At 42.5% G+C, this 14,055-nt stretch overlaps 1 protein-coding gene across 1 annotated transcript in view; it reads left to right on the plus strand.

Annotated features, from left to right (window-relative positions):
- Window positions 1–14,055, plus strand: part of LOC126095459 (lutropin-choriogonadotropic hormone receptor-like) — a 669,001-nt gene that overhangs the window by 652,953 nt on the left and 1,993 nt on the right. Inside the window, exon 19 of the mRNA XM_049910251.1 lies at window positions 1,603–1,822. Coding sequence (XP_049766208.1) covers window positions 1,603–1,822 — 220 coding nt within the window. The remainder of the gene's footprint in view (window positions 1–1,602; window positions 1,823–14,055) is intronic.

The following is a 14,055-nucleotide window of genomic DNA, read 5'->3' on the forward strand; positions in this document are numbered from 1 at the left end:
TAAGATCAGACAAGGAAAAAATTAATCAAAACTTACATACATAACTCAGGAAATAAATCATACGAAACTTGCGGTATTTGCTATCGCGAGTATAAATGGCAGCGGCAAGACCCGTCGGGGAGATAACACCAAAAGACGCCAGTAAATCACGTAACTAGTGAAATCGACAGTCTGAGCGACTCGTGATTTCGATCTTCTATACACTTATTAGTTACTGTTGTCGCAAATGACCTGCGCACTAGAAGATATTACATCCGTGTCTTCCAGTTCATTATTAAAATCCACAGTAGTTTAGAAAAGCTAATACTCGCCGTCGAGATAGTACCAGCAGAAGTCGCTAGAGCGCAGATAAATCGAAAGATAGAGCAGTAAACAAGTTTTATCGAGCTGTGTCGTAAGCTGATCATGCAGTTCGAGACGGGCTCACAGACAGCACTGCTGAGTAGGTATGACAATAATGAATGCAAGCTGGCAAAGTGAGACGGGTTCAGAGGATACGTCCATCGTCACGCTATAATCAGAAACTTCACTTCTCTAAAACGACGATGTGATGTTACTCTTGGATTTAATTTTGTCGTTGAAAGCGCCACTGTCTGCACATCTTTCTGTTCCCGCATCAAGTGACGCCGCACCACTCGACCTGACGCTGACAGTCCATGTTTCCCCAGACGCCGGCCGAAGTAGCCGAGCGGTTCTAGGCGCTACAGTCTGGAACCGCGCGACCGCTGCGGTCGCAGGTTCGAATCCTGCCTCGGGCATGGATGTGTGTGATGTTCTTAGGTTAGTTAGGTTTAAGTAGTTCTAAGTTCTTGGGGACTGATGACCTCAGAAGCTAAGTCCCTTTGTGCTCAGAGCCATTTGAACCATTTTTTCCCCAGACGTCGACGCACTGGTCTTGTAGATAATAGTCTTGCTGCGAACTTGCCCATTTTCTGACTCTATGTAGGTCATGTGGCTGGTAGATCCTGCACGATTCTAATCTTGTGGAGATGTTTGGAACATCCATGGGGTTCAGTATGGCCCTCCTGAATCAAAAATGGATCTGAGCACTGTGCGACTGAATATCTGAGGTCATGAGTCCCCTAGACTTAGAATTACTTAAACCTAACTAACCTAAGGGCATCACACACATCCATGCCCGAGGCAGGATTCGAACCTGCGACCGTAGCAGCCGCGTGGTTCCGGACTGAAGCGCCTAGAACCGCGGCCGGCCCTCCCGAATCAATCGGTTGCTTATTCGCAAGATACTCGCGAGATTCCAACCGACGAGGGCAGGAATATCGGAGAACAAACTACAGCCTTGATAGGCCACATGTTGTTCGTTTTCTTATACGACCTTACGACAGTAAACAACTTTCAAATGATATTTCTACACGAGAAGCCGTCTACGTAACCTTTGCATTTCCACAGTAGGCAGACTGCGTATATACTGTACACATTCATGCCGATTCGACGTTTGTTGCATGTCATTTTCGTGGTGCTGCAATAATATTAATGCCCAATGGTGTGAGTTCTGTGCATGCAGTAACCGTTTCGAACACGCACCCTTCTTCAGCGACTTAGCCAGCCTCGCACTAACAGCTTCGTGGTGGTATGTGGCAGGTATGAAAGGCGGCCGAGGACGATCTAGAGCGGGGGCGGCGGCGGCGGCGGACGGGAGGCGCTCGTGGGCGGCGGCGCTGCTGATGCGGCTGTGGCGTCGCGACGCCGCCTCCGGGGGCGGCGGTGGGGGCGGAGGGCGACGCGGAGGCGGAGCTACGTCGCGCCCGGCGGCGGTGCACGGCAAGCGCAACGCGTCGCTGTCCTCCAGCGAGAACTTCAGGTACCCCGGCGCCGCGCCACCCCCGGAGGCTGCTGCCGCCGCCCTGCTCGCCGCCCGCCCCACGTAACGCCCAGCAGACTAACTCCGCATGCTCTCGCTTCCTTTCTCATGCCGTGCCTTGCTCTGCTTTCCGCTGCATGCTGTCTGCTCTCCACACTGAATGCACCTATCACTACAGTTCTTCAGTGCTGACGCACCCTACACCTTCTATCCAGCTCGAAGATACAGAACTGTGCTACTCTAGTAATTGGGTACCCTTACACCAGAAATGTTCTGTGCACAACCACCAAACCCCCCCCCCTCTCACACACACGCACGCACACATGTTATCTTGACACATTTTTAAACTAAATTTTAACGCATTGTTGGAAACCGAAGTTCCAAAGTTATATTTGGAAACGGAATTAATCTTCAGGAACAAGAAATAAAAATACGTTTGAGTATTGCTATGATACTGTAACTATACCAGGTACGGCAAAAGACTCAGAAGAGCAGCTGAATTTAACGGATAGTGTCTCTAAGAAAAATTATAAGAAAGCATCGCTCATGCCAAATTCGGCTTGCCCATTTCTCACAAGAGATCCTGAAGACTTTTACATGAAGGGCTATAGACGGTTTCCATATTCCTAGCTTTCCATGAAGCATATGAAACGATGCCACACTGCCGATTATTAACGAAGGTACAAGCTTACAGAATATGTTCCCAGATATGTGAGTGACTTTAAGACTTCTTAAGTATGTGTCCTGAACGGCGATTTTTCATCAGAGCAAAAGATATCGCCAGGTACGCTCTAGCGAAGTGTGATAGGGCCGCTGTTATTTTCTACACACATAAATGATCTGACGGAGAGGATAAGCAGCAGCCCGCGGCTGTTTGTTGTTGATGCTGCGATGTATGGGAAGGGGTAATCGTTGAGTGACTGTAGAACGATAAAAGACGACTTAGACAAAACTTATAGGTAGTGTGATGAATGGCAGCTAGCTCTAAATATAGAAAAGTGTATGTTAGTGCAGGCGAGTGGGAAAAACATACCACTAATGTTGTAGTACGGCATTAGTAGTATCCTGCTTGAAACATTCACGTCGATTGAAGATCTAAGCGTAACGTTGCAAAGCGATGTGAAATGAAACGAGCATCTAAATACTGTAGCAGGGAAGGCTAATTGTCGTCTTTATCTCTTGCAAGAATTTTAGGTAAGTGCGATTCATCTGTACAGGAGACCACGTATAGGATAAAGGAGACCACGTATAGGACACTAGTGCTATTTGTTATTGAGCATTTGGGATCGGCACCAGGTCGGATTAAAGGAAGACATCGAAGTAGTTTAGAGGCGGGATGCTAGATTTGATACCGGTAGGTTCGAACACATGGGAAGAATTACGGAGATGTTTCGGGAACTCAAATGGAAATCATTGGAGGGAAAACGACGTTCTTTTGGAGGACTACTACTGAGAAAACTAAAAGAGCTGGCATTTGCCGCCAACGTACACTTCGCGTAAGGACCATCAAAATAAGATTAGAGAAAATAGGGTACCTAAGGAGGCGTATAGACAGTTGGTTTTCCCTCAGTCTGTTTGCGAATGGAACAAGAAAGGGAATAACTATTAGTGGTACAGGGTACTCACCGTCACGCACCATACGGTGGCTTGCGTGATCACTGTTGCAGTCCTCAAGCAACTGTAGCACGAGTTTGATCTCGCGACAATAACAAATATCCTGTTTTAATATGTCTTCATCATTGGGGAAGACATCGAGCGTGAAGATGGTGTGCAATGATGTTCATGTTTCCCACAGCCGTCACGGCGCTTTCGATGACTGGAACAAGTACCATGCATTGGTAAATATCCCTTATAGTATCATAATGAAGCCACTACCCAGCGTCCATGCTGAATTGCATGATTCGACCAGACGTTGGCCTGTCTGACAGCTAATCGAGACATGGCTATCGAAATGGCGTAACAAGAAAAGTGATTCATTATACAAGGAGATAAGTTTCCATTCTTCCTCCGACAGGTTTCTTATGATTCCGTGCCCACTGCAATCGCAACTTACGATAAAAACTGTGCAGTCGAGTTAATCAGACCACATGTCAAAAGGTTTGAATAACCACCTTTTGTAGCATGGACTACCGCGAGACGTGAAGGAATACAGTCAGTGAGGTTCTGTAAGGTACCGACAGGCAGATGGAGCCATACTGACAGCAGTTCTGTAGTCAGCTGCACTAGGTTTCTCGACTGAGGATCCGCGTGAAAAGCCTGATCGAGGTCGTCCCATACATTCTGGGTAGGGTTTAAATCCAGAGTGTGTGTTGTCAGTGCAGTACAGGGGAAAAACAAAATGCATGTAGGAGTGGACATTGTCGACATGGATAGATGCATACATGTGATGATCCACAGTGCCTTGCAGCATGAGTAGATCATCCAGAGAATGTCACGAAAACATTCCCCAGTCTGTAACTCTCACACCTTAGGCCTGGAGACTTTTGACGGATGTTGCACGGTAGTTCCTTTCAGACGCTTCGCATAATGCACAAATAAAAGGTTACTCCTCTAAAAAGACCACTTTTCGCCACTCAGTGGACGTCAACATGCAATACTGGGGTGTATATTACAGCCTTCGTGACCGATGAGCGCCAGTCACCATGGGTGCACAAACCAGGCACCCCCTCTGGAGGCCCATATTCGGCGACGTTCGTTGAATTCTCGTTGAGGAGACATTGTTGGTAGCCCGATGGTGCATCTCGATACTCAGCTGCTCAACAGCTGCACGTTTATTCGCCCGTACGCATTTCCCCAGCCATTGTTCACTCCTGTCATCCATTGTCTGTAGTACACCCAGCCGATTTGCCTCCAGTTTTGGAAAGCGCCATTTTTCTATGCACAGTATACTTTAACCACGGGGGCGCACGAACATTTTACAGACTTACCCGTTTCGGAAATGCTTCCACCTTTGGCCTGAAAGCCGATGATCATGCCCTTCTGGGCCGGCGGTGGTGGCCAAGCGGTTAAAGGCGCTACAGTCTGGAACCGCGCGGCCGCTACGGTCGCAGGTTCGAATCCTGCCTCGGGCATGGATGTGTGTGATGTCCTTAGATTAGTTAGGTTTAAGTAGTTCTAAGTTCTAGGGGACTGATGACCTTAGCAGTTAAGTCCCATAGTGCTCAGAGCCATTTGAACCATTTGAGCCATGCCCTTCTGGACACGAGACAAAACACGCTGTTTACACTTCACGGCGAGGATGCGCTTTTCTCCGCCCCCCCCCCCCCCGACACACTTTATATCTCCTGCATTCACTGCTAGTGCTTCTACCTGACATCTGTGAATAGTTACAGCACTTTCATGTGGAACATAGGCAGTCGTCACATTATTGTGGGTCTACATGAGAATACATAGGACTCATCTGCCAAAGTTAAACAGTGCGTGCTGAACGTTATGCTCCAGAGCAGCACCCACATTGTATTTGATGTCAGGTCTGTTACGGATTTCCACCTATCCTGCTTTACACAGCGATCAAGCTGCCGACATTCACCTTCTGTGACGACCTACTCCTAGTTTCACTATCTTTCGATAACTTTTGTAGATACGACAGTAGCACATGAACAGCCAACTAGTTTTACTGTTTTCTAGATGCTCGTTCCCAGACGCCGAGACATAACAGTCTGTCCACTGTCCCCATCGCTCATGTTAGCGAATTTCCGCATCTGCGACATATACTGTCGGCAGACGGATTCCCCATTCGCGCCACGTTCCCGCAACACTATAAGGCGATATTCAGTCTCGAGTTGGTCGGTAATAATAATGTTTTCGATCCACAGTCTGTTTTCCCCGTGTGATATTGGTGGCACATAAATCGTACACTTGTTAACGATTGGCACTAACTTCATGAAACACAATGTTTATATACACCCTACGAATGTGACTGTTGCCGTTTTTCATTGTTTTTCCCTACTCAAGAGCATCATTAAATGTATGTTTCTGTGTAGGTCTGTTAGTTCTCAGTTTTTCTGCCTGTACAATTTTTTCTATTCTTTCAATATGTCATTACAGAATGCTTAATATCCACATAGAATGTGTTTCCCCTCTGCTACTGCTCACCACCTATGGAAGTTTACTTCAGGGTATGTCTCTGATGTATGACTTGGTTTGATTTAGCTATTTTAAATGTGTTTCCTTGTCTTGTTTGTCTATTGTTGTGAGTATTTGAGTGTTCTGAGAAACTGTAATACTAACTGTTGATTTTTAGGCTTACCAGGTGTTACAAATACCTCGTATGAAAATTGCTAGATGTTTCACCTACTGAAATGGACAAACATTGCATGTTAGTTGATATTTGTGTGTGAGTCACTCAGACATGGTTTGTTGACTGCTTTTGTGTTGTATTATTTGTGGAACTCTGTGTCTGTAATATCCTGCTTACTATATTGTCTGTTTTGTTGTTGTATATGAGTACATGGAAGATTATTTTGTATTATGTGTGTTATTGATCCCAGTGAGCCGGGTCACTCTTGTGCTATATTTTAGTAGATTATGTATGTATTGCCAATTTATCTGTTACCTATCTGCCTGTTAAGTGTGGCATAGGGATGGAAGAAGCTGTCAGAAACCCCACTGTAAGCTTACTAAGGAAGCATATTTCAGCTATGAAGGAGATGTCTTACTAAACAGAGTTCAATCGATTTTATGGTACTTTGCATCAGTATGAAGTCCTTAAATTGTGCCTGTGCTTTCTTTAGCCTCCTCCCCACTACGCATTCTATAATGGCTCATGGATTACAGGTATTATTTTTTTGAGACATCTGGCTTTTGAATGGTTTGATGCAGCCAACCACAACTATTCTGTGCCAACTTCTTGATCTCAGGTTATGACTGACACATAACGTCCACATTTACCTGTAGGATTCATTTTATTGCAAATTATTTGAAGAATATTTCTTATATAATCAGTTGACCTAATTTGCAACATTCTTCTGTAGCACCATATCTCAGAAGCTTACATTCTCTTCTCTCTACCATACAATGGCGTGCTCTAGAAGTATGTTCTCAGAAATTTCTTTCTCTGATTAAGGCATATGTTTGATGTTTAAGAGACTTCTTTTAGGGAGGAATGCCTTCTTAGCCTATGCTTGTCTGCTTCTTATAACTTCTTTGATATTGTGATGGGTATTTACTTACAAGGAAGCAGAAGTCTTTCATTTTCTCTATTAATATTAAGCTTATTGCTTTTAATGTTAAATTTATTGCTAACCCCAATCCTGCTACTTCTCAATACTTTTTCCTTTATTTGGTTTAGTCTCACTTCATATTCTGTGCTCATTAAAATGTTCATCTCATTCAACAGGTCTTTTAATTCTTCTTTGTATTCATTAAGGGTACCAATGATGTCAGTGAATCTTATCCTTGATATCCTTTCAACTAGAATTTCCTTTTGTTTCTGTAATTGCTTCTTCATTGTCCAGATAAATAGTCATAAATTGTCCCTAATTTGAGCACTTCATTCTTGGTCTTCCATTCCTATTCTTCCTTCTTGCTTAATGTACATATTATATATTACCTGTCTTTCCCTATAGCTGAATCAAACTTTTCTGAGAATTTAAAACATCTTGCACCATTTTACATGATCCATTGCTTTTTCTAAACTGGAATAATCCATGAAGGTATGCTGATTTTTCTTAAGTATTGATTCCATTATCAAGCACCATATCCAGAACTACTTCTTTGTTGTGTTACCCTTCCTAAACCTAAACTGATTGTCCTCAATTTTCTTTCCAGTTTACTGTATGTTATTCTTGTCATAATCTTGGATGCAAGAACTGTTAAGCTGATGGGGCAATAGTTCTTGCATTTATCTACCTTTGCTGGCTCCAGTATAGTGTGGATGATGTTTTTACAGAAATCAGATGGCATGTCTCCAGTCTCATAGATTCTGCACATCAACCTGAATTGTCATTTGGTTGCCATTGCCCTTGCCCCTCCCATTGCCTTATTTCATGGCAAGAGTTCCAAAGCTCTGTCAGATTTTGATGCCTAGACTGCATCAACTGTATATGTTCTATCGCATAAGTGGAGGGTTCCTCAGCATTGTAGAACCACTACTACTATTTTCAATATGTAATTACTTAAAAATTTCATGTAGGTCAGTGGTAGTATAGGAAAACTATAAGAGCAACACTCTGTCTTTTCTTTCTCTGGCGTTTATCCCACCTGGTGCGGGGTCTGTTTCTTCACGATTTCACAATTATCATTTATTATTTAACTTTGTGATCAGATAGCTGATCCCACAGTTGTCAAATTAACCTAAGGGAAGTAGTGGATACCACCTGTATGTGCCTCATGTAAACTGAGTGTTATCTTCTTTTGTTTGCATATCATTCTGTTTAAATCATTATATGGGGAACAAGTCCACTATTTACCTAAGCAAGCGTGGAAAACTGCCTAGAAACAACACATCTACGTATGGATTCAACCTCAGTCTGGCTAGCATCCTTGACTCGCAACGTCACATGCTGTGCATTATGCTGCACAAGCAGATCATTACTTTCAAAGGCTCATCATGTTTAAAATGACGTATAATGTCAACAGTTGAGGTTCCTTGGAAATGCATCGGCAAGAACAGTGAATGAAATGGAGAGGCAAAGAAATGGAAGAATCTATTATCAAGGAAAATTTTAGCTAACGTGCAACAAGTTTAAACAGCAGAAATTCAAAAGTAAAGTTGTTAATCAGTGAGGTGCAATTGTGGACTTATTTTTAAGTGTAGGAAGAAGGATGACCAATAGTGGGAGGCATCTGATATCAAGTCATTTTTACAGCAAATTATCAAGTGTTACAGGAAATTTCACAGTGTCTTAACTGCTGTGAGGCCTTGCTCAGTTTTCTACCTTTAAGTAATTCAATTAGTTCCGTTTTAATAATGATTAATCTAACAGTATAGCTTAAATGGCATGTTTCAGTCCCACCTAAATCCTCTGTCATGTCTTTAGTATCTCATTAATATTCATTTACAATAATTTTGATGACCGACGACTGATGGTACAACTTCACTACTTCTTACTTAAGCATCAGAAGCAATGCTAGGCGTTGCACGTGCACGAGTGATAACATCCATTAACAGCACATATGTGAACGAAGCACTGAAACATATACGAGAGTTTGTTGAAAAGTAGTGCCTCCAAATTTTTTATGAGAAAACTGTTAAGGCTTTTTAAATAAATCAAACATTATTAACATTTGGCACCATTATTCTGTGAAATACTTGCAGCTTTGACGGAGCACCAACCTCACTTCTGCTTGCATCACCACATCACTATCAAAGTGAAGTCCTCGAGGGTTTGTTTTAGTTTGGAAACAGATGAAAATCTGATGTGGCAAAGTCGGGACGGTATGGAGGATGATCGATGACAGTAAACCCAAGGAATAGTATTGTTGCAGATATCGAAGCGCTTGTGTGAGGTCTGGCATACTAATAATGATGGAGAGTGTGCTCCATGTGTGGACGAACTCTGGGAATTCGAAACTCGATTACAGCATGCTGTTTATGATGCACCAACATAGTTACATTACATATCGCCATGATACTCGCTACTGTTTGGAGTCCTCTAACGGCAGAGGGCTGCAAATAGGTAGACATGAAAAATTAACACGTAGAATGTTAATAAGAGTTGTTATATTTAAAAAGCTTAAGTCTTTCATATTAAAAAAATCGTAAGCATGTCTTTTCAGTACGCCCTCGTATTATGTCCATAAAATGATATCGTATGCTGTCAGCACGCTATGAAAAAAGCACTTCAAGCAAGAAATTTTGGATTCCACGAAACAGAGTTCTCACGTGCTCGTCTAACTGCTTCAAGCGAAACTGTGTTTGCTGTGAAAACAGAGAGCGGACACTTTTATGACGAGCGTTTTGTACTAGCATATGTCCTCCCATATTTCCCATTTACTGACAATCAGCTATAAGTCAGTTATCTGAAACAAAAAGAAATTTTGGGATTGAGCATCCTGTCGACAAGAACGTTTTCAGAAACCGTAGCGCAAGTATGGTGAGACTTGTTTCAAAAAAATCATCTCAACATATTCTGTTGTTTTAGGGAAATCACTGGAACCTAAAGTTCAATAGTTTCACGGGGATTCGAAGCAGATTCATCTAGAATCCTCCACCTTTATAGGTCAGCTGTACTATCACGTCAGGCGAATCGATATAAATCAGCACTTATTACAACTCTCTCGCGCTTCATAGCTCATTATCCCATGATTAGTTACACCTACATCTACATGATGCAGTTTACATTTAAGTATTTGGTCGAGGGTTCGTAGAGCCGCTTTCAAACTATTCCTCGACCGTTCCACACTGTAAAAGTACATAGGAAAAACAAGCACATAACTAAAAAATAGCACCGTAACGGAAAACGACTTTCTGTTAATGATTGCCGCCCCGACTAGCTTATCGTATCGGTGGCGCTCTGTTCCTCATTTCGAGCTAACACAGGAGGAGTTGCCCTTCTTTGAACTTTTTCGATGTCCTTCGTCAATCATAGCTGAAAAGGACCTCATACTGCCCACTAATACTCCAGAGGAGTAGGCACAAATGTAGAATAGGCGGTCCGTTTAGTAAATTTGTTGCAGCTCCTTTCTGCCTATGAAACGTAGCGTTTGGTTCGTCTTCCCCACAACATTTTCTATTTGATGGTTTCAGCTTAAGTTATTCGTAAACGTAATCCGTATATATTACCTATAAATTTGTGTGGTTTACCGTACACGGTAATTTAACTGACTTTTGTTAGTGCCCTAGTGAAGGACCGCACACTTCTTATTGTTTAGGATCAGTTGCTACTTTTCGCACCATGCAGGTATCTTGTCCAGATCATTATGCACTTCGTTTTGATCTTCTGTTGACTTTACTAGACGGCAAACGACAACGTGATTTGCAAACAGTCCAATCTCTTACATATATTAAAAACAGAGGAAGGCCCTTGGGGAATTCCAGATGTCACTTCGGTTGCTCTAAGTGAGCTCCTGTAGTTACTACGAACTGCACCTTTCTGCAGGAAATTACGAATGCAGCCGCACGATTGAGACGATACTGCATAGGCACGCCGATTGACTGGAAGCCCCTTTTGAGGAATGACATCGAAAGCCTTCTGTAAAACTAGAAATATGGAATGAATTTGGATCCTCTGTCGATAGTACTCATTACTTAGTGTGAATAAAAAGCAATTTATACCTCACAAGAAAGAGATCTTCATAATACCTCCTGCTTATGTGTCAACATATGTTTATTTGAGAGGTTTCATTGTGTTCGAACGAACATATTCTACGTTCCAATGATGCAGTACAAATCGATGTCAGTGATATGAGTAATTTGGTGTCATGTCGTAGAATGGTTGCCCGAAAAGTAGAGCGTGTAAATAAGTCCCACTGTCGTTTCTGAATAATACTTTATTTGATGTTCTCACATTCAGTATCTCTTTCAACAGATCTGGTAAACATCCAAAGTTATGAGGTGGATCTCTGCGGAACTTGGAGCAGTAACTGAGAAATGGGGCCGCGTTTAAGGTTTGAGTCAATACGTGGGGAAGTATTCGTACAGCTGGGCTAGCACATATCGATGGAGACAGAGGTCTGACTACAAACACCGCTCTGGCGTAGAGATTAAAGTTTCTTCCAAAGTTCATTTCTACACACATATTGTTACAGAAAACGCAGTCTCAGTTTCAAACGTTGTGGGTACAAATGTAAGAAGTATTTGCAGTTTGATGTGGGTTGGTTTCTTTCTTTCCTCCGTAATTTTAAGAAAATTAAAATTTGTGATTTGCCAATGTTTTACTTCAACGTCAGTAAAGGTAAATTTCGGAGTATTATACCTACCCCATCACGTGGGTTATATAAATATTTGTATTTAATAAATGAATTTTAGTATATGAATTTGTAAGATATGTTAATGTAGGTCATTGATCAAAAATTACAAAATTAGTTTCACAAACCGTTATTGCAGAGGTATTCCATTAGGAATGTCAGGTTTAGAAAATTTTTAATTACAAGGATACTGCCCGATACTGTCCGATGGGAACCCAAAGCAGATTCTTAAGTTTTGAAAACGTTCTATTCCAATTACGTATGAAGATAGTCATTAAAATTTATTTTTGAACGTTGTTTTCTTCCTTATGTTTCAAAATTATCTCAGTCCATTGTTTCACTTCTTCGTGGAAACTGGAGCACAGACATTGGTGCAGTGAAAAATACGGAAAGGTTAATATTCCCATTTATATACAGGGTGAACAAAAAAGAACTTTACACTTTCAAAAGTTCATACAGATTAGTCGGTAGTACATATTCGCTTCAGACTTGAAGCTGTTAACAGAGTATCTTGGGAACTGTTTTCCTTTTTTATATATGGTAGTAATTATTTTCTGTAGGCTGCTGTCACCAAAGATTACTCGCGTCCATTAGGGTGACTACATACAACAGAAAAGCTAGTGTGCCCCTCAGTTCGCAAAACGTAAACGGTAACCTCTGTTCAGAGGAAATTTCGCACATTCTTGCACCGGGAACCATCAAACGGAATCTCCATTAACGCCTAATAAGCGATCTGCAAAGGCAAAAGCCTCATCCACATCTTGTGACGTAGTAAAATGTTGATCGTGTTCGAAAAGCAGGCCAGGAAAGCCCACAGAAATCACCATGTAGTGCAAGTCATAAGCTTCAAATTACCGTAAAAAAAAAAAACAGTTTAAACACGTTCCTATTAAACTGTACGTATTACAACTGGTTCACGTGTTCACTCCAGGGGATTATGCGGCACGATCTGACTTCTTCACCGAGATGTTGGCAAGGATGGACAGTCACAACGACATGTCAAAGATGTTAATTCTAAGTGACGAAGCATCGTTTCCTACTGAAGGTCAAGTTAACTGATACAATGTTCATTTCCAACCAACAGAAAAACCCCATTTCCCCATTGAACATAAAAGAGGTTCTCCACATTTCAATGTGTTTTGCGTAGTGTTGAGGGAGAAGATTTAGGTCCCCTTCTTTTTCGTAGATAAAAGGTTCGCAAGCTTTCGCTTACCTCAACATGCTTCATTTCTGACTTCTGCCTCAGTTGCAAGAAAATTCCATCGACATCTTCCAACGAGATAGTGCACCGGCTCACTTTCACTTGGCTGTATGGGACACCTAAGCACAAATCTGCCTTGATGATGTCTCGGCTGTGCAGGTGTTAATGATTAAGTGTGGTGCATATGACCAACACGATCGCCAGACGTAGTGACTTATAATTTTGTTATGGGGCTATGTCAAAGTGTTTGCCTCACCCCTGCCATAATCTTTGCCACAGCTATGTCAGCGTATCGCAGGTACATCATCGCTGACATGCTGCACAATGTTTGGGAAGAGTACGAATATCATCTCAATGCTTGCCTTGTAACTCAAGTAGCACAGTAGCCCCTGTAATATATAATTATACAGGGTGTCCCACTCGAAATAGGCCCAAAAAACACCAGCCGAGGGTAAGTCCTTGATCGTCCATCTGATTGACAAATTCCCGAAATATATGGATGTAAACTGTACTTGTCGTTGTAGACTTGAAAAAAATTGGTCTGTGATGCTGTGATATTGCACAGAACATGTGAATCTTTTGTGAATGCAGGGGTTGCTCGACCAGTGTATGCGGATTTTCATTACACCACGAACGTCTATTCTGAGAGTTTACATAGCCAGAGAGATAGAAATACGCATCACTAAACCTGTCCTCTGAGGAATAAACTGCTCAAACCAACGGCAAAATGTAATGCGTTTGTCTTTGTCGTTGGCATTCAGGTCCCGAACAAATGTAAGCCTGCATGGATAGACGCCTGCTTTCGTCGCAGCTCTGTAACATGCGCTCTGTGACATACCACATTCTTGAAATAAGCGTCAAACAGACTTTTCAGGAGAGGCTAATAATCGTTGTTTCATGTCAGTCACTTTTTCTTCCGGTAATGACGGCCGTTCCCCGCCATAAACATCAAACACCGTTCCACTGTTTTCCAACGTTTTCACTTTTGCTCGGAACGGCCGGCCAGAGTGGCCGAGCGGTTAAAGGCGCTACAGTCTGGAACCGCACGACCGCAACGGTCGCAGGTTCGAATCCTGCCTCGGGCATGGATGTGTGTGATGTCCTTAGGTTAGTTAGGTTTAAGTAGTTCTAAGTTCTAGGGGACTTACGACCACAGCAGTTGAGTCCCATAGTGATCAGAGCC

This window comes from Schistocerca cancellata, chromosome 8 (genome assembly GCF_023864275.1).
Source record: "Schistocerca cancellata isolate TAMUIC-IGC-003103 chromosome 8, iqSchCanc2.1, whole genome shotgun sequence".
Lineage (NCBI taxonomy): Eukaryota > Metazoa > Arthropoda > Insecta > Orthoptera > Acrididae > Schistocerca > Schistocerca cancellata.